The sequence below is a fragment of the Nesoenas mayeri genome (assembly GCF_963082525.1).
Source record: "Nesoenas mayeri genome assembly, chromosome: 6".
Lineage (NCBI taxonomy): Eukaryota > Metazoa > Chordata > Aves > Columbiformes > Columbidae > Nesoenas > Nesoenas mayeri.
The window spans coordinates 31,270,922-31,296,327 of NC_137545.1; the positions used below are offsets into that span (position 1 = coordinate 31,270,922).

The 25,406-nt window shown below is 44.1% G+C and overlaps 1 protein-coding gene across 1 annotated transcript; it reads left to right on the forward strand.

The window, feature by feature from the left end:
* Positions 1–1,798: 1,798 nt before the first annotated feature.
* INHBB (inhibin subunit beta B) lies at positions 1,799–6,289 on the forward strand (the record flags this gene model as incomplete). The annotated part of the gene is made up of 2 exons (XM_080346863.1): positions 1,799–2,201; positions 4,857–6,289. The coding sequence occupies 2 exons, from the start codon at positions 1,799–1,801 to the stop codon at positions 5,630–5,632; spliced, it is 1,179 nt and encodes a 392-aa protein (XP_080202989.1). The 3' UTR covers positions 5,633–6,289.
* Between the last annotated feature and the right edge of the window lie 19,117 nt (positions 6,290–25,406).

Here is a 25,406-nt window from a genome sequence, read left to right on the forward strand (position 1 = left end):
TCTTTCAAGTGCTTAAAAGGCAAGGAACACGAGGGGGGGTGGGTAGGTGGGGGCATCTATCTCCCGGCCGGGGAAGAGGGAGGGCCGGGTCTACTGTCGCTCGGGGTCCGTCCGTCCGTCCGTCCTGTCGTGGGACAGGACGAGGACGCGAGTTGTTGTGTGGTGGGTGTGTTTGCAGGAACCGGGAGGGAGGGAGGGGGGAGTTAAAGAAACAGCATAGTTAATATTTCCACATCAGGAAGTTACTGTAATAGCCCAGGGGGCAAAAGACTTAACTTAATCTCCTAAATAGTGAGGAACCCATGGCGTCTCTGTTATAGGTTGGAGTTCCCACGTGGTTTTAACTCCTGTATAAAAGTTTCAGTAGAAAGTGCTACAATGTCGTGATTTTGCAGGGGGGGGAAATTAGCAGGAGGAGATCAGAGGAAGATAAGCGAGGAGCGAGCCGCTTCCCCGAGACCTTTCACTGCGGATCCGAGAGGGAACATCAGACGCGTTAAAAAAAAAAAAAAATCAACAAAACACAGCATTCAAGCCAGCACAGGGCGAGCGAAAGATCAAAAAGACGCGGAGAGAGAGTGAGACAGATTAACTGGAGCAGCAGCAGGAGCAACAACAACAAAAATCACATTTAAAATAATAACAATAATAATAATAAAACCCAAACCACCAACAAGGGAGATATTGTTTAAAAAGAGCGAGCGAGGGAGCGAGCTGAAGAGCTGTTCTGACCGAGTGGATCCGTGCAGCTTCTCCTGGGATCGCCGGGATCGAGCCGATTCCCCGCTCCGCGGCCGCGCAGCGTGCGCTTCCACTGCCAGCGGCGGGGGCCGCGCCGGGCGCCACCACAGCATCTTCGCCGGACTCCGGACCCTCCACGCTGCTTTGAAAATAAAGCATCTCGCAAATAATAAGCGGGGCGGTGAGGGGAGAAGACTCGCAACTGTGGAGCTGCCAGCCGCGTACCCCCTCCCCGCCGCCCCGGCCCCTTCCCCAGCTATGCTCCGGGTCAACTTTGATGGCACGTTGAGAAGCAGCAGGCACTGAACGGGGACAACCGAGCGGCACAGCGCGGAGCCGACCTGCTGAGAGACCTTCACCCACGGCCTGTGGATTGTTGTCTTGCGGGGGCGGAGTGGGCGGGGGGGTACAAGTGGCATTTCTCCCCCCCCCCCCCCTTCCAGGCTATAAATTGGATTGTATATAAATCTGCTTCGTTTATCTCCCTGACCCCCCTCAATGACGCTGGACTAAAGAGCTCCTCTCCGCGGCCCGCCCGGACCTGCCGAAGCGAGCGATGGACCAGGAGCGGCTGCGCCCGCGGACGCCCCTCTGAAGCGGCGCGGGCCACCGGGGCAGCGCAGCGCCGCCTCCCCCCGGCTCCCCTCACACCTCCGACTCGCTCCCCGGCTCCCCTCACACCTCCGGCTCGCTCCCCGCTCCCCCTCCCTGGGCTCCGCAGCCACCCCCTCACCTGCTGCCGTCCCCCTCCCCCGTGGAGCCGGGCTCTCCGTGCACGCCAAGCCTGCTGCCCCCCCCTCCCCCCCCACCTCCAACTTCGCCCTCGGTGCCTGCGTGTGCAGCCTCCCCCCTCCGCCTCCCCGGCGGCACACGCCGCTTCCCCGGGCGCCCCCTCCCTCCGCCGCGGCTCCCTCCCTGCGCGGAGCGGTTGCGTCCCCCCCAGCTTGGCTGCCACCGCCCCCTCCGCTCCGCGGAGCGCACGGAGAGGCGCTGCCTGCAGACGGGCTCCCTGCGGCGCTTCGGGGCGGCCCCCAGCTCGGCCCCCCGCTCCTCCGCCATGGACGGGGCGGCTCGCCGGGGGGTACTGGCCGCACTGCTCGCCTGCGGGCTGCTCCTGCTGGGCGCCGCGGCCACTCCGACCCCGCCGGCCCCCGCCGGCGGCTCCCCGCAGGACACATGCACCTCCTGCGGCTTCCGGCGGCCTGAGGAGCCGGGAAAGGTGGACGGGGATTTCCTGGAGGCGGTGAAGAGGCACATCCTGAGCCGGCTGCAGATGCGGGACCGGCCCAACATCACGCACGCCGTGCCCAAGGCGGCCATGGTCACGGCGCTGCGCAAGCTGCACGCCGGCAAGGTGCGGGAGGACGGCCGAGTGGAGATCCCCAGCCTGGACGGGCAGGCGAGCGCCGGGCCTCCGGCCCACGACCCCGTCTCCGAGATCATCAGCTTCGCCGAGACAGGTGGGCGCCGCCCGGCCCCGCGCCCCCGCCTCTCGCTTTTCCCTGCTCGGACTGTCTCGATCCCCTGCCCTGCCGCTCTCCCTGCCTGTCCTGCCTTTCCCCTGCCAGTCTCCCGGCTCGACCCCTGTCAGTTCTCCCGCTCGCCCTGCCTGCCCTCCTGCTCACCCTCTCAGTGCCCCTGCTTGACCTCTGTCAGGTCCGCTGACCGCCCTTGCTTGGCCTTGCTGCCTGTCCTCCCGTTTGCCCTGCTTGTCCTCCTGCCTGCTGCAGGCACTTGGCTGCCGGGCTCACCGTCATGCCCTCTGCCTCATCTGCTGTCCCGTCTGCCCTGCTCCGTTTCGTCCTGGCCCAGTCTGCTCCTTCCCATCCTCCCTGCGTGTGCCCCTGTCCCCAACCTTCTCCTTGCGTTGTGACCTGCAACTCCTGTCGCTGTGTCACTCCACTCCTCTGCAGCCTCTATGCTCCCAGCTTCCCTCCAGCGGTCCTTCCAACTGCATGGTGGCTTGCCTCTGTCCCTCTGTGTCCCACTGTCCCTTCTCTGCCTGTCCCACTTCATCTCTTGCATCCCTTGCCTCATCTGTCTGCCCTGCACATTCATCTCTTTCACTACATGTATCTGTCCATTGAGGTTTGCATTCACCCATCTTCCCTTTCTGTTCATTTCCCATTTATTTAGCTTTCATTTGTAGTGTTGGCCTAGTCTGTTTGTCCACTGTGTGCAGGCACCTAGCAAGTGTGTCTGTGTCCTCTCTGCCCATCAGTCTGTTTAGTAACTGTGCTATCCATCCCCATGGTACCAGCCATCTCGGTCCTGTCCAGCCATTGCAGTTATGTGTAACTGAATCCCTCCAGCGTAGCTTTCCAGTAGTTTATCCAGGCAACCACTGTGCCTGTGAACTTTGCACATCTGGCCCTAACACCATCACTCTGCAAATTATCTCTCTTCTTTCTGTCTGCTCATCTCTCGCTCCTTCATCGCTCTATCGCTCAGTTCATTTTTTTCCCTCTATATATCTTTCTGTGGCATCTCTATATCATTTGTCCACAAAATAAATTGCTTTCTATCCTGTATACATCCCACTCATCTTCTTTATCTACCCTCCCACTTACCAAAGGCATATATACATTTACAGTATCTATGGGATCTGTTGCATTATACATATGCTTGTTATATTCACATACAAGATTTATGGGCACACACAATCTCACACAACACAAGTGATGTGGATCGGTGCAGCAACACCGTACTGTTCTTTTTCCGTCACTGTCACCACAGTTTATGAAGAAGTTGTGTATTTACTAACATGTGAAAGATCTTTTTACTGTACATTTTGGGGCTTATTATTTTTTTAATAGGCTGTTGCTGGGAGATCTGGGGTGGGCTTGTACTTCCATTTAGTAATCAATCATTTGCTGGCTTTTGTAACACTTCCAAAATTGTCTTTATGTAGAACGTAGACAAACACAGTGAAAATTTTTGTCTCTGAAATATTACAAGGTACTGAATGGGCCCTGGAGGCACATTTGAAAGGCATCTGGGGTGACAAATGGAGACACCGACTACGCAAAAAATCCCATTCAGAGATTGACAAAAATAATAAAGATCCTTAGGAAAAGGAATGGAAGAAAAAATATGTACATTTGGCTCTGCATAGAAAGAAGTGAAACAGATAAAGGCAGAGGAGAAAATGCCTTTCCAGCAATAATTTTAAGAAGTGATTGAGGGACTTTGATTCAAGGACCAGAATTACAGTCTCCGCCGCAAAGGCCAGCCTGCACATTTATCACCTATGTCAAATTTGGTTAGGACTTATAGTACAAAATTGTAGCCAGTATTTTTGAAACATTTCATGCATTAGGCTCTTTTATTTACAAATAAGGGTTTATGTCAGACATTTGGTGACATTTGGTTCTCCATGACAATTTTGCTCCTTTAATTCTGGTGTCATAGAAAAGCGTATTGAGAACAGTCAGTAATGGTGTTACAGTGAGGGCAACCACTTCATTGCCTTGCCTCGTATGGGAGTTTATCATTTCGGGGGGAAAAAGGCAGAGATTGAAATGATTAATAATAGCAGATATTCTACCAGAGTAAGTAGGGGTTAGCTTGATCTGTTGAACATGCAGGCACATTAATCAAATATTTTCCTCTCCATCTTGTGAATCCTCTCTGTTAAACCGTGATGAGAATATGTGAAAATCGAAACAAAATCCCTGATTTGGCATTGGCATTTCAGTGGTTACTGAAAGGGCTCTCCCCGTGAGAACTGGCAGGTAGCTGAAAATTAAAACTATTTGTAAACCAACAAGACAGCAGAGTCCGAGTGCCGATCTTTTCAATGCGTTGCTGTACCATCTTTAAAGCTGGCTGGCAGGAGAAAACCCATATTCTGGAGAGCTGTTCCTGGTGTCTGCGGATCTGACACATCCGACTACAGCCCGATGATGAAGGCTGCTGTGGAAAGTCCCTTTTCAAAGCGTTTTGATTGCAAATTGGGGATATCTGATTCAGTGCATGCCTTCTGGCCGGCACAGCCCCACTGTCGCTCTTGATCCGCTGTGTTTTAGCGTTGTCCCTGAATCCAGAATGGCACACAAGATAACTTTTTCTTTTTTTTTTTTACTTAATCTTGCTGATCTCTCCTTATCTTGCAGACGATCTGGCCTCATCTAGAGTCCGACTCTATTTCTTCATCTCGAATGAAGGGAACCAGAACTTGTTTGTCGTTCAAGCCAGCCTGTGGCTTTACTTGAAGCTGCTTCCATATGTCTTAGAGAAAGGCAGCAGGCGAAAAGTAAGAGTCAAAGTCTATTTCCAAGACCCGGACACTAGCAACAAGTGGAATGTGGTTGAAAAGAAAGTCGATCTCAAAAGAAGTGGTTGGCACACTTTTCCCATGACAGAGGCGATCCAGGCTCTGTTTGAGAGAGGAGAAAGGAGACTGAACTTGGATGTTCAATGCGAGGGCTGTGAAGAGTATTCAGTGCTGCCAATTTATGTGGACCCCGGGGAGGAATCCCACCGGCCTTTTTTAGTGGTGCAAGCCCGCCTCGCCGATAACAAACACAGGATCCGGAAAAGAGGCCTGGAGTGCGATGGCAGGACCAATCTATGTTGCAGGCAACAGTTTTACATTGACTTTAGACTCATTGGGTGGAATGACTGGATCATAGCACCATCAGGTTACTATGGGAATTACTGTGAAGGGAGCTGCCCGGCCTACTTGGCCGGCGTCCCGGGGTCGGCTTCCTCCTTTCACACCGCTGTCGTGAATCAGTACCGAATGCGGGGGCTGAACCCGGGCACCGTGAACTCCTGTTGCATTCCAACCAAACTTAGCACAATGTCAATGCTGTACTTTGATGATGAATACAACATCGTGAAAAGGGACGTTCCCAATATGATTGTGGAAGAATGTGGTTGTGCTTGATTTAAGGTGTGTTTTTTGGGGGGGAGAGAGAGAGAGAGGACGAGAGAGAAAGAGAGAAACATTCCTGTACAAGATGGTGTTGGAGGAAGTTTCACTGTGTATCCAGGCATCAGTGTTGGCAAGTCACTGTGGAAAAGTTTGACAAAAAAGAAAAAAAAAAAAAAAAGAAAAGAAAAAAAAAGAAAAAAAATATCATTTCACTTTGGTGTCAGGACAGTGGCAGTTTGTGGATCTTGGACACTTATGTATTCTACCACTTATAAGTTAATGCTATGAAATATCTTAAAGAAACACACACACACGAAACGTGGGCACGCACACAAACACGCGCTCATACACACACACAGACACAGACACACACACGAGGCAGCTCAGAAAAGGGACATGAGCACAGAAAGTCAGTGACCAGTGACGACGGACCCAAATGCCTGCCAGTACAAGTGAACGGCTGAGCAGCTGTTTCCCCGCCTGCCGGTGGAGTCACACAGAAACGAGCTCCCTTTGCTCAGGCAAAAGCACAGACTGCGAGAACATGACGTATTCTTGCATGCAGGTGTCGAAATGACCAAACTTAGAAAATATAAAAAAAAAAAGAAGAAGAAAAAGTCGACTGTCACCTCTGAGGTCTAATGGGAAGCTGCAGGACACCTGCCTTGGGAGGTGATCACTTCCTCTTAATTTAAAATGATCTAAATGTAAACATCACAGATACCTGCATCTTCCTACAGCACTTCCAGTAAGGAATTGAATGGCACCATCGGGGAGAGAGAAAAGGGGCAGATGTGTAGGCAACTGCTGTATTTCTAACATCTGACCGTTGCAAAGTCACAAGCTGGGTTGGTGTGATCCGATGCTTTAACTGCCCACTAGCAACCCATGGATGGCTACACCCACCGTGTTTTGGAAAAGAGGATCTGATACCATATCTGGGCTGTGTTGACTGTTGGCATCTCTCACTGTTCAGAGAACAACAAGTCAAAGTTGCAGTCTGTATTCTTCAACGGGGGACTCAGCAAGGACATGTTACGTGGGGGGCAAGCAAACAAGCAACTGCTACCACAGCTAAACCAATGAACCCTAAAGAGGAGTGACAGTAACAGAGTGGAGACATTCTGAAAAATGCAATGCATTTAATAAGAAGGCGAGGAACATTTTAACAAGTCTTGGAAAGGAGGATAGAGGAGAATGCTTTCAATTTCCTTACCAGGAGGTGTTGAGGATGGCCATAAAGATCAGAAAATAATGATACAGCATAGCACTTGCAAACTGCTTGAATGCACGTATAATAGCACTTGCAAATTTCAATGCCTTGAAAAGTGGTACTTGATAGTGCACTTATCTTTGCTCACTATCTAGGTAAACAGGTGCCGCATGAGCTATGCAATTTAAAGTGTTGACCCATACTAGACAAAACTGGACTTATGATATGACTTTTTTATATTTTTTTATACTTGAAATTAAATCTTTTGCTTCTTTTTTAAAGCGAATGATTGCTTTTAATGTTTGCACTGATTTAGTTGCATGATTAGTCAAAAAACTGCCATTTGAAAAAAATGTTATTTTTATAGCAGCAAAAAATGAATACAGTTAAATGTATTATACGTAAATTTTGGAACCAAAGAGGCCAACATATTAGTTATAATTTTTATGAGATGGCAAAGCCATCATATATCATGTAGTCATACTGAGCAATCCCTCACGAGGCCTACGAATTGTTTCAGGGTACAAAATGGATTCTGTTTGTTCTATTCAGTGTCTTTTCTATACCATACGCACATGGAATGTAGAGTGAAAAAAATGACTATTGTAGAATACATTACAATATGTGCATCCTTTAAATCCAATTTTTATGTCTATTTAATAAAGTTCCTTTTAGGTTCTGTTCCATAATAATTTAAACCAAACAATTTTCACTTAGATTTGCTGTTGAAGTATTTTACATTTGTGTACAGTTTAAATAAATAAAAGAAGATTGAAAACTGGATGTGTTGTGGATTTTTTCATTTTATTTATTTATTTATTTATTTTTATTTTTCCAGTGTGTAACATCTGAATAAACTTGCTTATTTTCTGGGCTGAATGTGGCTGCAGACAGTGAACTGTCGCATTAGACCGTAGTCGTATTAGTCATTGCAGAAAGCCTTGTATGAGAGCTCAGCTGCGATCCTAAAAATGTTACATTCTAGTTTTATTACCATCTATACATGTAAGCATCTGCTTCTTTCTATCTGCATCAGTGCAGGGTCTCTGGGCGCAGGAACGGCGCTGTTCCGCATACCTGCAGGTCATTTACAGCAAGTTCCTGGTTCACCTGCTGTGTAAGAATGTAACTTCTTGTTTAGGTCACTCCCTGATCGTTTACATGAAGTAAAAAAAATAGTACGGAAAGCACTTCCAGGAAAAAGATCAATACTAAGTTTGATTAACTTTAAAAAACAAAATAGCTGGAACCAAGGAGAGGTGTTTGGGGTTTTTTTTGAGTAAAATACATCCCCTTTGCTAATAAAAACCCCCAAATGTCAACAAATATTCATAGAAATTCTTGTCAGCTATGCTTATATCCAGATATTGATTTCATTGATCTTCACAGAGAAATTCTTCCTCCTGGAGACCTGAGCAAATGCCAGCCAAGGCTGACAGAAAAACCTCTGTTGACTTAGCAAACGTTAGATCTGACCCTGGGACCTGTAAACTGTTGAAGATGCAAGTTCATGCAACTAATGATGAGTTCTAGTCACAATTCGTATTCAAGCTTAGCTTTGCCCACCCCTCCCCAAAGCTAGGCACTGGGGTTAAACAGCTTTGTTTTGGGACACCCCTAGGAGCAATTTGCTGTAGCTGTGTCAACAACCTACTGCGCAGAACTTTGTCCTCCAGACCAAATATTTTGAATATTTCATAGCTTTCTCACCACTTTGAACTGCACCTTTGTTGTCAAAGCCATCACTTGCTGCTCCTGCCCCATCTCTTAGCAGCCTTCTTCTCTGTCTTTGTTCATTGGGTCAGCCCTGTTACTGGTGAGTTCAATAAATTCCTCTTGAAATCAGTGGCAAATACGTGTCACTTCACTCTGAGGGCACATTTGACCTGATATGACACAGTCTTCATTAGTAAGACTAGGCTGCACTTTTAAAAATTAGATATATTAAGAAATCTTGCCCATTGAAATGCAAGGCCCTGGAGGCTGGGTCTAGTTAGGTTTAGTCTTAATTGAAAGTGGTTGATTTCTGGGGCTGAAGCCAAGCCCTGCATCAGACACTGGAACTCCTGCGTTCTCCCAGGAGGGGAGCAGGGTGTACCAGTGTGGGATTTGGACCCATATCCCTGAGGAGCAGGGAGCTGCTGGTAGCCAGGATGCCATGAGCTTGGGCTGGCCAGGAGTGAGGAGCGGGCTGTGCTTTGCGTCCCACTGCAAACCCACTGAGGGGCCAGGATCCTGAACTCTTTCCCAGAGGCCAGCAAAGAACAGCCCTTTTCTTGGTAAAAAGCTTTCACAGCTTTCTTCCTCTGCCTTTCCTTCTCCCCCATCTGCAGCTGTGGCCCTGACATCCATGGGGCAGAAAGAAAAACAAAAAGAAGAGTGCAAATCAGTGCTGTGTGAGCATCATCTGGGAGTGGGAAGAGCTGGATCACAGTCCAGGTTCCCAAGTAATTTTATTTTGTATGAAACAGTCTCTGGAAATGGATCTGAACAGAACATGCTTTAATTTTTTTTGTGGTGTGGCATCACTCACTGCTCTGGGCATGCTGCAGAAACCGAGGTGTTCCTGAGAGCTGGTGCTGACAACATCATGTCACACAGATTTCTAAGGTTAAAATGAAATAAAATTTAAAAGGCCCTTAATTTTGAGGTACCAATCTGATACAGTTTGGGCTTGATTTTTCGGAGGTGTGGCAAGGCGACTCCTCATGCCAGCTTTTTGCAGGCAGCTGCAGGAACATCACTTTCTGCAGCTTTCACCTCCTGTGTTCTCGGAATTGGGCAAAATGAAAAGTGAGATGGCTGATTTTGAAAACACTGGTTTTTATTTTCCCATCTGTCATGCCCATCCTCATAAAACTCAGTGTCCAGTTTCATTGCCTTATGCTAAGTTAGTACTGTACCTACAAAGCCATCTGGATCAGGTCGATATCCCCTGAAGTGACTAGGTGTCTCTCTCCTGTCTGATAGTCTTAGAATTCGGTCCTGTAAATGCTAAATCATTGTAGTCGATCATGTGGTAGAATCAATCTCTGCAGCTGGAAAATCTTTGTCACAGAAGCAAAAACCCCATCCCTGGTCCTGGACCTCCCACGGGTGTTAATGAGGGTGGTGTGAACAGGGTGAATGTCACGATGTGGTGCAACAGAGCACTTGGTGAATTAACTCTGCATACATCACCTATTTCCACACATAATAGACACCTGCTCCAAAATTGCCAACTCTCACCTTCTTTGCTTTGTTACTTGTGAGAGATGAAGTCAGCAGCTGAAATTAATTGCTGCACTCAACCTGCCATGGGAGAAGAGGGGAACCCCTCACTGAGTAAATCCTTCTTAAGAATAATTTTTGTTTGGTGTGGTTTCTGCTGTGAAGAATTGAAGAACACTTTGCAAAATGGATCAGATATACAAATTTTTGTCTAAGAGGAGACTCTGTTTCTGCTAATACTGGTGTCAGCCTGCAGTAACTCACCTGAAGTCTGCAGATGTAATTCAGGCTAGCACCCATGTAACTAGAAAAAACCGAATCTGGTTTTCTTGAAATTCTGATTTGGTCCAGCTCATTCTCAGTATTTCTAAAGATACTTTTTTTCCTCTTTAGGAACAGCAACTAAAAGATTTAGCAAAGTCCACAGATGTTGCATGATAGATCAGAACAAGAGGAGAAGACACCTAACCAGGTCTTGAGCACTTGGAGAATCTCCCTGCATACACTGGAATTTGGCCAGAAATTAGCAGTCTCCATTGGTACAAAATACCTCAGTAGTTTTCATTTGCTCTCCCAGTCAGTATCCTTGAACCAAAAGCTGCACTTATCTGGCTGCTTGTAATGGTAGGGGCCACTTTTATTTGGGTAACTTCATTGATTTCAGGGGAATTGTTTCTGATTTGTACTAGAATAAGTGGGAGCAGATTTAGGTTCTTTAATGTTCTTCCAGTTTAGCTCTTGGAATAACTTATACTTCATTATTATGTGTTTATGTAATTAGTGCAATTATATCAAATTATATAATTGGTACAATTACTTGGACTCATGTAACCACTGCGTATAGCATTCCATGCTGTAAAATCTTTTACTCTGGAACTTAAAAATGAAGTCAATATTACATGGGAATCTTAATTTGTTTTTAAATTCCAGTATCAAATTTAGGGCCTGACCACATGCAAGGAACTTCTGGTTCACATCAGTGGAACCTCTATGAGAAGGCAGCTTGCAACCTTCATCATAGATACTGGGTTTTTAATCTGATTTGGCCAATTCTGTTCAACAGAGGCTCTCCTTGAATGTGTGCAGCTCTAACCAGTCTTCCTTGTACAAAGCAGAGATGTCAAGTTTTTACACACACATCATTTAATTTGAGAGATCTCTGAAGCCATCACAGACCTGAGGTATGCAAACAGCTTCCTTATATTTGATCAGATTAACCATCTTTGTCATCTGCTGCTCAGAATTTTAAGATGATACTTTTATTAAATTCGTAGGCTCCCTCTTTTTGGGCCTTGAAACCTTATTTTCCCTTCACTATAATTTACTTCCAGGTACACTGTTGTGAAAACTTGGAAATAAAGGGGTCAGTGTAAGAATTTGTTGTTGGAAAGGTCAAAACAAGCATATCCAGGAAAAAAAAAAAAAAGCAAGAAGAATATCCTAGAGGTGTATTGATTTCCCAGGTGAGACATCATCATCAAGGGTGACCCAGGTTGAGAGCTGTGACTGCTGAGCACCTGATGGATCTCTCCTAATGAAAAGATCAACCCTACCAGGTGCTGAGTGTTTCAAGCTCCGGCCTGGCCAGTACACAACCATTGAACCCAGCTGTGAGAGACCCCCAGGTGTGGCACATCTCTACCTAACAACAGCTTCACAGAGCCAAGGCATAGCAGATAAAGCAGAGCCTGGCTGCTATTTGCTCTTTCTCACTTCGGACCTGCTTCTGGAGAGGGTTCACCTCCTGGTATGTCCTGCAGCGGGCCAACCTTCAAAATCAGACTGGGAGAGGCAGCTGCAGCCCTGAAATGGCTGCACTGTAGCAGGCTGCATCTAGTGCTGCTTCGCTGCCTTCCTCCAGCTGGTAAGTGTGCTCAGTGCCTGTTATTTTTATCTCGAGCTTTTGCTTTGTTTTTGAGGATAATTGTACGTTATTGCTGCAATATGTTATAATAAGTGCTGCGAAGATGACTATTGTATCTGAGGGGAAAGAAGATGCGGCTGGGGAACAAACTTAAACCGATGTGTCAGCAAAACAAACACGCCGTGTTTGGGCTGTGTCAGTCAAGTGGCACCAAAGTGGCATTTATGTTTTGCCCAAGTGGAGGCTGTGGGGCTGATCTCGTCCGTCTTTGCTTTGTTGGATGGAGTGGCTTGTATCTGATCCTGCGGAAGGATTTGTCATAAGCTGTGGAAGAGCTGCAGTGGCCGTGCTTTCCTGCGGCCAGAGCTCAGCTCCTCGCTTGGGTGATGGGGCAGCCGGTCCTGGGCAGCACAGCAGGAATGAGGTAGGAGAGGTGGATGCTGAAGTGATATCCCTTTGAGAATAAAGGGTTATAAATGCTACCAAATGTGGCTCCTGTGATCTGGAGCAAACTGTGTTTCTGGACTTTTGGACTCCCCTGTCCTGTCTGCTATTCACTTAAGTTTTGTGTAATCAGTTTTGGTATCTTATAGCTTGTTTTTTGGGTCAAGTTTTGGAGCTGATCCACAACTGTGGGGCTCCAAGGTTAAGAAAATAATTTGAGACTTTGCAAATTAAGGCCTTGGGCTCTTGTGAAAGGAAACAAACAACTCTTATCTGTCTTAATGAGAGTTGTATATGTGTATTTTGTATCTAATTGTATGAATTATCTTTAGCAGTGATACTTTGTAAGACCATATAATTTATAGGTGGTTATCGGTGACTCATAAATACTTATTTATGTCTTGTAAGCATTGTGTATGTTTGGCTTGATCAGAGTAGCATGTTTGTATGGGTGAGCATGTGTTTTATGTGTAAACACATACAGACAAGAAACACAAGGCTTTCTCTAAGCAAATCGATTTCTTCCATGCTAATGTCTCTGTAATAGAATACATTTTGAGGGATCTTGATGATAGATTGGAGGGAATGCAGTGTAGCTACTCACTGTTTTGAGTAGATTTCTTGGCTTTGGGGTACCTCAGCCTAAATATGTTGTGTTGCATTAAGCATGAGGTATGCAGGTGCCCTTGTGATGACTGAAGAGAAGGCAGCCTGTGCTCAGATGTGGCTGTGCTCCAGCCAGCTCCACATCCAAGAGAGCACAGCAAACCACTTTTGCTCAGCTCATGTTTTGAAATTGTTCAGAAGCTGGTTTCATCTTTAGCATAGTTCAGAGCAACACTGAGGCTGCCTTTAGGACAGCTGCCAGGGGTCCCCAGTGCTGCTGTAAAACCTGAAAAAGAGCCAGAATATCTTACTACCCTAGTCATTCATCCTCTGTTGGGCCACACTTCCTATACTGGGAGCTGCTGGGCAGCACTTGGGCAGAGTGGAGCCTACATAAGTCTCTGTGTTGAGTGTTTCTTATTAACTACATGATAGGTGCAGAGACTTTAGGATTTAAGCTGGCTCTGTTTGTGTTAGCTGTGCACCACAGTGACCGAATCGCCATGTTAACAGTGCATGACAGTGAATCAAGCACTATATTTCATTTTGTGGGTGGGTTCCCCTTACTTTGTTCTTATTTTCTTCCCCACCACCCTGACAATTGTAGACATATGAATCTCAGAGAACATTGCTTCCAGACCATATTCCCTTGAACTGAGTTATTGCATCGAGCAGGGAAAGTAAATTTATGTTTAACTTTTACCCCAAATGAAAGCTTTTTCTACTCTGTGTGCCACAGTAGAGTTTTAATTACAGGAAGCACATGCTGTAAGTGCACCCTAAGATTTGATTCCATACTTTGTTGGTCAAGCTTATGAATGGAACAGCTCTTACAGTGATTTTTTTTTTTCTTCAGTATCACCAATTACAGCCCACAGTTACCAGATATAACAACAAAAGGAATGGCAAACCAGTTCATGTGCTGATGGCTTCCAGTTTTCTGTCTCTGGTAGACTTTCTTGTGATGATATTGAATGTTACAACAATTCAGATGTGCTCTGTGACTTGCTGGCCTTATAAATCTGTCAGTGTTAATGTAGGGCCAGATTCAGTTATTCACACCTGTGCAAAGCAGATTCAAAATCTACCAGATCAAAATTCCCCAGTGAATTGCAGTCATAAACAAGCTGCAAGACTGCACAGAGCAAAGCCCATAGTACTTTCGGTGCAATATCAGAGCCTAGCTGAAGATGCTTCAACGCCATGAGCTTCTGTTCTGTTGCATCTGTTTGTACCAGGTGTGAATTTATCCTATTGACTTGTAGAAAAAACCTTTCCTTTAAATCAGTCAGTGCTTGGGCTCCTAGTGTTGTGCTCTATGTATCTCTGTAGCCAGTGATATTTTTTTTGTTGTTTTTCTTCAGCTATTGTTCTTTTCTGCAATATGTTCATGGCATCAGGCATTATGACTCATGTTATAATACCATTGTGAGCCATTTGTTTAATAATACAGCATCCGTATTGTGTCACTCTAGCAATGTTCTTAATTCTTTCTATTATTAATTTCTGTTTTGAAGTGTTTATACTTGTATTTTAGCTTTTCAGGTTCTCACTGGGTGGAAGCTGGAGTAAGAATAAGAGGCTTGTGAACATATCTGAAAGAATCTAACAAATAATGTATTGACCATGCCTGATCAGAAAAGTGAGAAGTGTATTTGTTTAAGGCTTTAAGAAAAACCCTATTATTATCACCAATAAACAATAATACAGGTTCCATTAACAGCTAGAAAGGAAAATGGTGGTGCTACTTTTATTTTTCACTCCTATAGGACTAGCTGGTTTTAAATGTTAATGGTATCTTTCAATTTGATAAAGCAGGATGCTGAAAAAAAGGTAACTTGCGTTTTTCCTGTCAACCAATTTAATAAATTGTTAGGGTGGTTGTTCTTTTAAGCAGGACTTTATCTACCTTCTAACTAGAGATCTTTGAAGCCATTTGTGCATCTCTGGAACCATGCAGAAAATAAAGAACTTCTTTGGATCTTACTTTCTGTCCAATAGCAGAAGAGAGGAGCAGGATCCAGCACATAGTTGGGCAGCAGATCTTCTGTTGAAGCTGTTGGAGTCAAAACCCTTAGCCTATCAACAATTTGGGGTCAGGGGGCATCTGAAAAGCTCTTTGTTGCTGTTGGGTGGGGTGTGTTGGGGTTTATTTATTTATTTATTTTATATATATTTTTTTTAATTATCCACCTCCCCCCCCATATGATCCACTTGGCTTCTGGCAATGTTTTTATACAATGACAACCCAGAGGTGTCTTTCTGGAAAACAGAAGAGTTCTGGAACATAGATGTAGATCTGCTCTGCTGGGATGTCTGCAGTGACCTTTTATTGGGGCTCTGAGTAAATCTTGCCGTAATTGATAGAAACAGCTCTAAAAGAAAAGCAAAACAGATCATGAAGGAAAGAAAGAGCTGATAAAGCTTCCAGCATCAAGAGTGTGCATGTTGAAACACTCTCTAATTATATATTTATCCAATCCAGTTAATACTACAGAGCTTGCAAAAAAAGCCCCATAATTAGGGGTTATGAAAATGTCTACATAGCAATAATACGGCATCTAAATATAGCATCTTTCCTCCTGAAGCACTTCGCATCATTTGAGAACCATAGACTCAATTCACAGCTGGCAGTCACAGGTGCAACCTTATTGATTTCCATGGAATAGTGCCATTTTTAACAGAGATTAATTTTGTGACAAACAAAAGTTTTATCTATGCTATGGGCTTGTAGGGCTGTCCATCACAATGGTATCTGCATATCTTTCACATGAAGTTAGTTGGCATTAGCAAAATGTTTAGCAGGCTTCAAAGATTTCACATCTGCCTTCTCATGCTGCAGAAATCTTTGCTCAGGCTAAACTTATTTGCACTGTGTATTTTGGGGACAGAGAGAGAAGAACAGCTGATGGTAGCAAAGATGTATGATGTTCTTTAGGTGAGTGAAGATGGCTGTAGCTATGGGTTTTGTTTAACCTTTCTGTGGGAAGCTGATTTTACAGTTGTAGCATTGAGACTGAGAGTGTTGGGACCCTGGGACTTGTGTTGCTCAGGGCACATCTGGAAGCTCAGACACATGTTCCTGAATGTAGCAGGACCTGAATTATGTGTTAGTCATGGTATCCATCATTGGGGTGAAAGAGTAGTGCTGCACATAATTTTATAACTGAATTTAAAACTGCTTCATAAAATTAAAAATCATAAGTGAGCTTAGTCTGAACTGGAATTTGCCATGTCACCAGGGCTAAGGCTCAACATTGGAAAGCATCACTGGACTTCCCAGCATTGGAATAGGCCGTGGAGATTTTCGTCTACTTCTCTGCTGCTCTGCAGATTTCCTATAAAGTGAAGGATGAGCCTTTTAGCTACTTTGTACTGCCTCTGACTTAAGAAATATAGTGTTTCCTGAGTTTGAAGGGAAATGGCCATACTAGGAGCTCAGAAGGAAAGGAAAAGAGATGGTTTATGCCTTTGTCACTACATTGAATAGCATAAGCCATTCTGAACCGTTCATTTCAAGTGTAGTGGAACTTGGAATAGTTGAAAGCTAAAAATGCTGAGCTGAGTGGCTTCTATGTGAGGAACAATCAATTAGGCTGAAACTTCTTGGCCTGGAGAAGAGATGAGCAGGGGCAGGGGTTGCTTGTTCTGTGGCAATATATCAGTTAAGGTAATTAAATGAACTAGAAGAAGCCAGGCTCAAAGCAAACAAAAGGAGATGTTCTCTGTGCAACTGGTAGTGGACAGAAAGAATTTGCTGCCAGAGGTGGATATGAAGGCTAAAAGCTTATGATTGAAAGGATGACTGGACAAGTTTGTGTAAAGAAATGCATGGAGGATTATTTAGAAGCTAGAAGCCACATCTGGCTTAGGAAATACCTTTATCTGAAGATAGCTGGAGGCTAGCAGAAATGTGAGGGAAACATTAATAGCATAACTGATTGTCTTGTTTCTACTGTCTTCTGTCTGACTGCTACAGGACACTCAATGCTGGTCTAGATATACTAGTATGGCCATTTTTCTGCTTGTACTTGATGTAGCAACTCTGCTATGCAGGCTCTTGCAGCAGATGGACACAAGCCACTGCTCCAGAGGTGTTTTGTGGTCCAGTTCTCCTCTGGTATCAACTGGGGAACTTGGTCTTATGTTGCTTGTGAAGGTCTGGCTTCAGATCCACAGTGAAATGCATGTGGATGATGTTTTGTGCTGGAATACCAGCTTAAAATAAATGGAGGGGAGAGGCTGTGTACTGAAAATCAGCCCTGTTTCCTGTAATAACTGATTTTCCTTTGAGGCCTCTTCTCTGAAGCTTTACAAGACAGACTGTGCATAGCTTCAGAGCCCTAAAAGGATCAAGGAGCTGTAAAGTCTTATTGTGAAAGAGAATAAATTATATTGAGCAACTCCTACACACACACGTACAGGAGAAAAATTTCACCTACTCTCATAATATCAGATTGTTGATATTCCCTGTATAGAACTATAGGGAATAAACAAATGCATTCATTAACATTTACCCAGTAAGGTGAACTGAGGACAGAATATCAGTCCAGATATCCAGGCTTATCTCTGAATTTCCTGGATTTTATAGGTTTAAGTCTGACTCTGAACAGGTCTTAAGGGCATTTTCTTGGTGGATTAGAAGGGTCTGTGTTTGGACAGTCCCATCTATAGTACCTATGGGATTGTACAAAGCCCTAGTTTTACTATTTGTATCTGTTTCAAAATCCTGCTGTTCATTTGCCTGAGTCAAACAGCTTTCGAAGTGGAATTAGAGTTGGGTACATAGCATGAGGAGAGTAGACATCTGGAAAGAGCTCGAAAGACTCAACCAGCATTTCACAGACAACGTTGGAAAACAAACAAAAACCCCTCTGAAAATGTGGTCTGCAGATGGGTCTTTATATTCTTTTCCCCATTATTTTAATGGGGAAAATTCATCTTTAACAGAAAGGCATTCAGCACAATAATAGCAGGAAAATGACTCAAGGGAAGTCGTTTTCCAGGATATCTTTCTGTCTGGGTCAAAGCACAAGTTCCTCTGTGCCAAGAGACTCTGTTCCTCACGGAGCGGCTGCAGTGTCGGAAATGCCATCACCTTCACTGGTGTCTTCTGCTAAAGCAATGCTGGATGAAGCTTTCAGTTTGCTTGGGGTATTTCTCCAGTAGTGATTGCTGGTCTGGGGCTCTCCCGCAGGCTTGCCCAGTTTGCCACAGAAAGCATTGCATGGCTTGGGCGGCCTATCCCAGCTCCAAAGATGGTGTGCTTGTTGCAAGCTTGAGCCAAGCCATCTGTAAGATTTGTCAGATAAATGCGACTAGCAAAGTGGCACTCGTGAGCAGATGAAGGGAAATTCCCTAGGGGATTCTCTGTTCCGCTTGTCATTAGCAGGAGAGGCAGTAGGAAAATTCATTGTTTTGAGCAGCTAAACACTGGTGAACATTTGATACTGGATAATATTTAAGTGTCGGGGGGGAATGTTGAACATGTCTTGAGCAGCCCAGACTCTGTGCTGGAGGCAGAGTATCGTGTTCTGCATGTGGGGCTTACCTTGGTGAAGCAGGATAAGAATATCTGAGTTCCTCAGTCTTGTATTTCACCTCAAAACCACCTCCCCTCCCTGGGATAGCTTTATTCAAAGTAAGCAGCCTGAAGGTGCATTGCTGCTGTTTTCCTGTGCATATCCCTGGTCTTAAATGGAAAACAAAATCTACTCCTGCTGTGAGAAAGTGCTGCCTGCTCTCTAAATGAAACCTGCTTTGATGGCAGCTTTGTAGTGAGGACTAAACCTTACTTGCTCTAGTCATGAGACTGACTTAGATGACTCGCAGAGCAAACTTACTGAGCTCTGCCCCTGATGATTTTTTTTTTTCTTGTGAGCTATAGTGGGCCCACAGTCTGATGCTGATGAGAAACAGGTAATGAGTCTTGCATGTTCTCCATAGAACTCCATTGGTACAACTTGCTTTGCTGCACCGAAGGGAGTTTCTAGTCTTGGAAATGAGCAATCTGAGCTCCCGTGACTACCATTCCCAGGCAAGATACTTTAGGCAAAGCCTTTAGTTATTTTTTAAATTTTATTTTTGTGGTAAAACATGGAGGTTTTATGGTATCCTCTTTCACATGCTGACAAGGGCATGCATGGGTATTTGCAGGCACAAGGTATCCTGCTCATTTTGCTATCTGCCCTATTACTCACTCAAATTCCATTTGTATTTGGTTTTAAACTGGGGCTTTGAAATTAATGGAAACATCATCCTCTTGAAAGCTTCAATGTTCTAGTTACCCTGACTGGGCTCTTTTCCTCCCAAGGAGAACTGGGTGAGGGGACTGAGCTGGCATGTGGGAACTAGGGGAGTGTTTCCAGTTCCCCAAACTCTACCATGGACTACAGAGCAGTACAGGTCCCATCTCCAGGGAGGCTGACTTAGGGGAGAGCTGGTGAAGGGGACATAGGGAGAGAAGTTTTCCCCTGATGAATCCCATAAAACCATTCACCCAAAAGCCTTGCTGGTGTAGGGTACTGTGAAATATTCAAGTGTATTTTACACCACTTTTGCACATAAGACCAACCAATCCAGAAAACCACTGTGCCATAGAAAGGATCCCAAATCCACATTTAGCAGCTTCAGCATGTGGGCAGGGTTTCAAAAGCTGAACCCCTCTTCGGTTCTACTAAGCTTGAGGGAGACATGAAGCAATATCTGACTTCAGATGGTAGTATGTGAATGGTAAGACTGTATCAGTGAATCCTTGTCAGTGAATAGTTTGTTTTCCAGATGCAGCAGGTTTTGTCAGTGAAAACGTATTTGTGAATTTGGGTTGAATGCACTAGGTAATTGCTTTTGGAATATCTTCATTTTTTTCTAGCTACAAACCTTGCTTCAACTTTCATGTAAATAGATAAATTTCTGTTGACTCCAACATGATGTTTCTTGCTTGCATGAAATGGATTTTATTTTTTTTTTAATAGAGGAAAAAGTCACATCACAAGAGACCTTTGATGCTTTAATGTGTCCTGGCATATCGATGGATACATCCAGTGCAGAAGAACAATCTGGGACACTTGGTCTGCATTTGTGCTTTGCTGGAGATTTGCTATGTAACCTCAAGCAAATCTATTAATCTCCCAGTACCTCAATTCCCCAAATGCAAAATGAAGATAATAAAACATAACTCCTTTAGCAGGGTAAACACATTAAAAAATGAACTTAAAAGCAGTTGGGTACTAGATTAATGGAGACCTATATCTTGTGGGGAAGATTTGTTGTATTATAAATAATATGTCTTCACAATTATTCCATTTAGTCTGCCTTGAAGCCTTCAAAGACATACCACGCGAATGTTTACTGGCAGCGTGTTTCCCCCCTTTTATTGGCCAACAACATGTTTAGACCAGACTTTGCTGTGGCAAAGTATTCCAGCACATTGCACATGGCAAATGGCTATTTTACTGTGAAGGTACATTTCTTTTTTTTTTTTTTTCAGAGAATACCCCAAATAATGCTGTACTCAGCAAAAGCCTGTGCACCTGGAATAGCTGCCTCTGAGCAGATTTTCCTTCCAAAACGTTCAGTATGCTTCCACCTAGAGCTTTTGACTGAAACAGAGAATGAAGGAGATCTGGTTGGTACCAAGGACAAACTTTTTAAGGGTGAGTTAACTTTGCAGACCACCTGAAAGAACTTGGATATTTCTCAAGTCAATTAAGCAATGCTGGTGCCAGGATGTCCTGGACAAAAAGGCCAGTGTTGCAGAGCATGGTTGAATTACCTAGGGTACAAAGTGGGGGTCTGGGGACTCCCACTACAGCATTAGTGCACAGGAGCTATTCAAGCCATTAGACCACCCACTGTTTTTAGCAGTGTGACTTAGCTTCCCTGGACTCTGTAATTACTCTTGTCACATTACTGAGGATAACATAGAAATATTGCAAGCATTTGACTTCACTTGAAGTGTTGAGGCTTATATAAGGGAGGAAAAAGGGCTACACAGAGACTAAAATGCTGTGTTTCTTATCCCACTTGTGCTTGTTTTATGCTGGTTTTGCCTCTGCTGGGGTCATTACTCTTTAACATTAATATGATGGGTTCATAAACAGGTCTGTGTATGTTTGTGAAACATCTCTGCCTAAAAAAGGTGTATGTGAGACTATTTTGAGGAAAGCAGCAGCCTGGAATTGGCATTTTCTTGTATAGTGGAAAGCCAGTGTGCTGTGAAGAAGGGAAAAAGCTTTCTTTCCATGGTTAGGCCATTAAATAAAGAATTCCATTTCCTCAGGTGCCTTTCCCAGGGGTCTGTTCCTCAAGAACCGATGATGGCAGAGATGTGCTGTCACACCCTCTGCTGCAGGCCGCTGGAGATGGGGAGCAAGACTTGCTAGTGTGTGAGACCTTCATGCTCCTGCCTCCAGGAATGGAAGGGGGAAATGTAATAAAACTGTGGTAACCCTGGTGACAACCCCAGATCTGCTTTTGCTGCACAGCTCAAGAGGTCTCACAAAGCCAGTTAAGAAGGGTTGGGTACCAGGAGGGTTTGCTTTTAACCTCTGCCCTGCAGCACAGGAACTATTGAATTGAGAGTTTTCTTGGTGCTGCTTCTTTGACTTCAATGTAATGCTTTTGGGAAGAACAGCAGCACAAAAATATGAAGAACCCTAAAAAGAACATGCTGATATGAAGATTGACTGGGAGGAGAGGTAGCCTGCAGATGGGGCTTCCATGTCAAGTGTTAGCACCTGACAGTCCTCCTGGTCTGATGCTAACAGAAACCACAGCAATGTTTATTTTAATCTCTGGCAAACATCTAGGCATTGGGTAAGAATAGGTTGATCTCATGCTTGGGAGGAGTTTAAGAGTGAGTACGTGCTACTCAGCTGTACTCCAGGCAGTTCTGGCCAGTCACTCCAGTAGGTGATACTGGCATGGCAGGAGTGATTCCAGTCTCTTATAGGCTCTGGGTACTGTGCTAAGCACAGCTCTGAGCCTCTCTGCAGACTGATATGTGCTCTGTAAGCACTGTGTTAGAAGAAACTGGAAGAGGGCTGGGGTTGGGTTGTCTCTGACCCCTGGATGGGATGCTGTCACTGAGTGGGTGGCACTAACTTGTGGGTACACAACTATGCTGCTGGGATGGCACTTCTGGTTATAGAATTTACTAATATTTATTTCACGGCAAAACTAAAGCAGCCTAATTGTTACCTAATACAGGAGAGAGGAATATTTCTGCTTTTTCCACAGCTCATTGTGGAAAGGCCCATGGAGAGAGACTAGGTATGAGCAGATACCCCAGCCGATAATGATGAACTGGAGGTCAAATATTTTGTGTTGCCTGACTGCTACTGTTGTGGTTACCAGCCCTAGTGAAAAGCATTTCTTTTTTGTCTGTATCTTGGGTATTGTACCACATCTTGGCGCCTACAGTATACAAGTTAACAAAAAAGTGTTTTATTGGAAAACATTACAAATTACTCTAGATATTAATTTGATATTGCTTTCTATTGTCATTCAGTTTAGCTCCGTTGATAGTGTCTCATGTTTTCTCCAATCAAATTGCTTATGAATATGTGTTGGTTTTAACTGTTTTGGACATGAAATCATATAATGCAGGGTCATTTTTTCTTCTGTCTTGTAATCATCTGTTACCTAGGCTAGCACACAACAAAGAAAGAAGTGGTAATGCCAATCTACTATGTGTCACTGTATGTATGTATAGCACCTAGTACAGTTGGGAGTATATATTATCGACACTGCTATGGTGTGAAGGGACCTTATTGCTCTAGGCACTACACAGGCAGACAACAAAATATGGTTGTTTCCTGAAGAGTTGATGAACAAAATGTAGTTAATGATCTTTGAAGCAGAATTCTGTAGGGGACCAGTGGATCAAAGCTGCATATATAAAATAATGACACATACAATAATGATACATACTTATACTACTGACATTATAGGAGGGTCATGTTACACTTGCATAGAGGTTCAGGGAGAGATGTATCTTAGGTTTTTTTGGGAAGAATCTGCAAGTACTACCACCTAGTGTGAATAGGAGGACTTAGAATGGTGGAGTTAAGGTCTAGTTAAAGGCCCATGGATCATAGGGAAGGATGGCCCAAAATGACTGGTAAGAGAGATGGCAAGGACAGTTTCAGAAGGCTGAAAGGGTGGTTTCTACCCATCCTGAGCTTCCTTATCCAGAAACACAAGTCAGCCACAGGCTGAGACTTTTGCTTGATGCAGCAGATGGGCTGCTTGGGAGGTTACCCTGCTAGCCCCTGCAGCAAGAAGAGGCAGTGAAAGTGGATGAAGAGGACCAGTGTCATGGGGACTGATGGGAGAACAAGACTTCAAGAAGAGAAATGTGGATCTTTTTGTTCAGGTGCTGATGACTGCTCAAGACTAAGGATGGTAAAACTGAGTTTCATGTTTCCATAGAAAAGGTGTTCCAAGACTCAGACTTCTACCTTTCAGGCCACCAGAGGGGAAGGGGAGGGGGCTGCAAAATGATGAAACCACACTGCATCTTGTTCTGTTTTTTGGGGAAAACAAATGCTGCAGCTGTATTGAAAGAAATGTGTGGAAGGGGAGGTTGAAGGAGTGTCAGAAACTTCCAGAAAAGGTCTGAAATTCTGGGAAGTTCATTTACCCTGGAGGAGCAAAGCTTGGCCTAGAGGAAATGACAAAGCAAGAGAGCAAGTATGGAGACGAAAACTAAAATCCTAGTCACAGGGATGTGGACAGTCTGCCTTTGGAAAAACATATGGTGGTGGTGGCCAGCATGTAAGGAAAGGAGGAAGAGATTGAGCTAAAGCAGAAAACAACTTGTGACTAAAATAAATATTTGGTGTTTTATTTTCCTCTCATGGATTTTACACAGAATTTTTGTAGGGATTACAAAGTACATTGGAAGACGCTGTTGAGAAACAGTAGTAATTTCAGTAGTAAAGGAAACAGTTCAACATGTCTCATTTTTAACTACTTATTTCATGGTGGAATTTGACTGTAAAAGCTCAGCCTGCCTTTCTCATTTTAGCATGTATATGTTCATTTCTTCACATGAATAGGACAGAGATTAACACTTAAATGGTCACAGAAAGCAGAGACTGGAGACTAAAAATGTAGATTAAATAGATTCAATATGAATCAAATGGATTCAGATGTTAAATCTGCAAATGCAATCTACTGCAGTGTAAATCAGGTTTATTTCAAGTTCAAGTTTGAACTGCACCTGAAAAAGCTTAGCCTAAGTAGAAATGTGCATCTGTACAAAGATTCTTGCCAGAGTTTAAAAATTACTTTTAAGTTAAATTAATGCAGCTTTTAGCTATAAACAAAAGATATGTATGTTGAAATGGAATCTGAACTCAGATTTATGGACCTCCAATAGAGTGCACATAGCATGAGCCCACTGCTTACAGAATAGAAAGTCAGTGAAATGGTGGCAGATGCAGAGCACAGTAGCATAGGTTGGTATTAATTTTTATCTTTGTCACGGAATATCCTAGTGTAAGAACTGTGGGGATGGGGAGCCAAGAAGAGATTCTTTCTAGCCGTTAGAGTGCAGAAGCTTAGTGGTGAAGTATTCATATTGTAATACTTTGGAGAACTGAGCTTCCAATACCTTACAGATCGCTGGTCTATAAACAAGTGAGTTTCATTGTCATTTTTTCCTTTCCTCTCCTCCCTTCCTTTTGCTGTGGGCCATGGAGGCTCAGATCTTTCCACTGTAAACTTCAGGGCTGATAATTCTCTGCGGGGTCATCAGAGCTGTTGAGGTGCCAGACTATGGCTGCTCCCTCAGTTCTCATGAGTGCAGATGCCCATTCTTCTTGCTTTAGGGGATCCTCTATTTGCACAGTCTTAATCAGCAACACGTTATGGTTTTGGCCAATGCAGTTTATGGTGACATAGTGTATTTATTTTTAATGTGGAATGGGCCTGTGCCTGATTGAACAATGTAAAAATAAAAGATATGGAAATCAAAACTAGTTTGGCTTGCTGGCCAGCACAGAGAAGAATAATAAAAAAAATAGAACAGCTGAACAATTCCAGCAGGTAATTCCCAGTCTTTGGTGGGTGCTTAATTAAACTTCCACATGTTGGAGGGAGCGGAAAGCAAGACTTTTCCTAGGGGTAGTATTTAATGCATTTTCGGAATGATGGTTACAACTTGGAAGCATTATTTCTCATACAAGATGTTCTTCATTGACATTCTGGTTTTATGAATATTAAAATATTTATCATCTGGTCAACAGCTCCTGGTATTCATTTCAGAAAAAGCTGATATTTTAATATTGTGTAGATAGCGATTACAGAGAGACTGCGGGATTGTGAAACAGTGTAGAGCAAGACCGTGACCAAAATAGGAAGCTGGACATAGTCCTCTGCTATGATCAGTCTTGCTCAAAACTTCAGGTGAAATAAAAGGACTGTGGTAGCCACTTTCACAG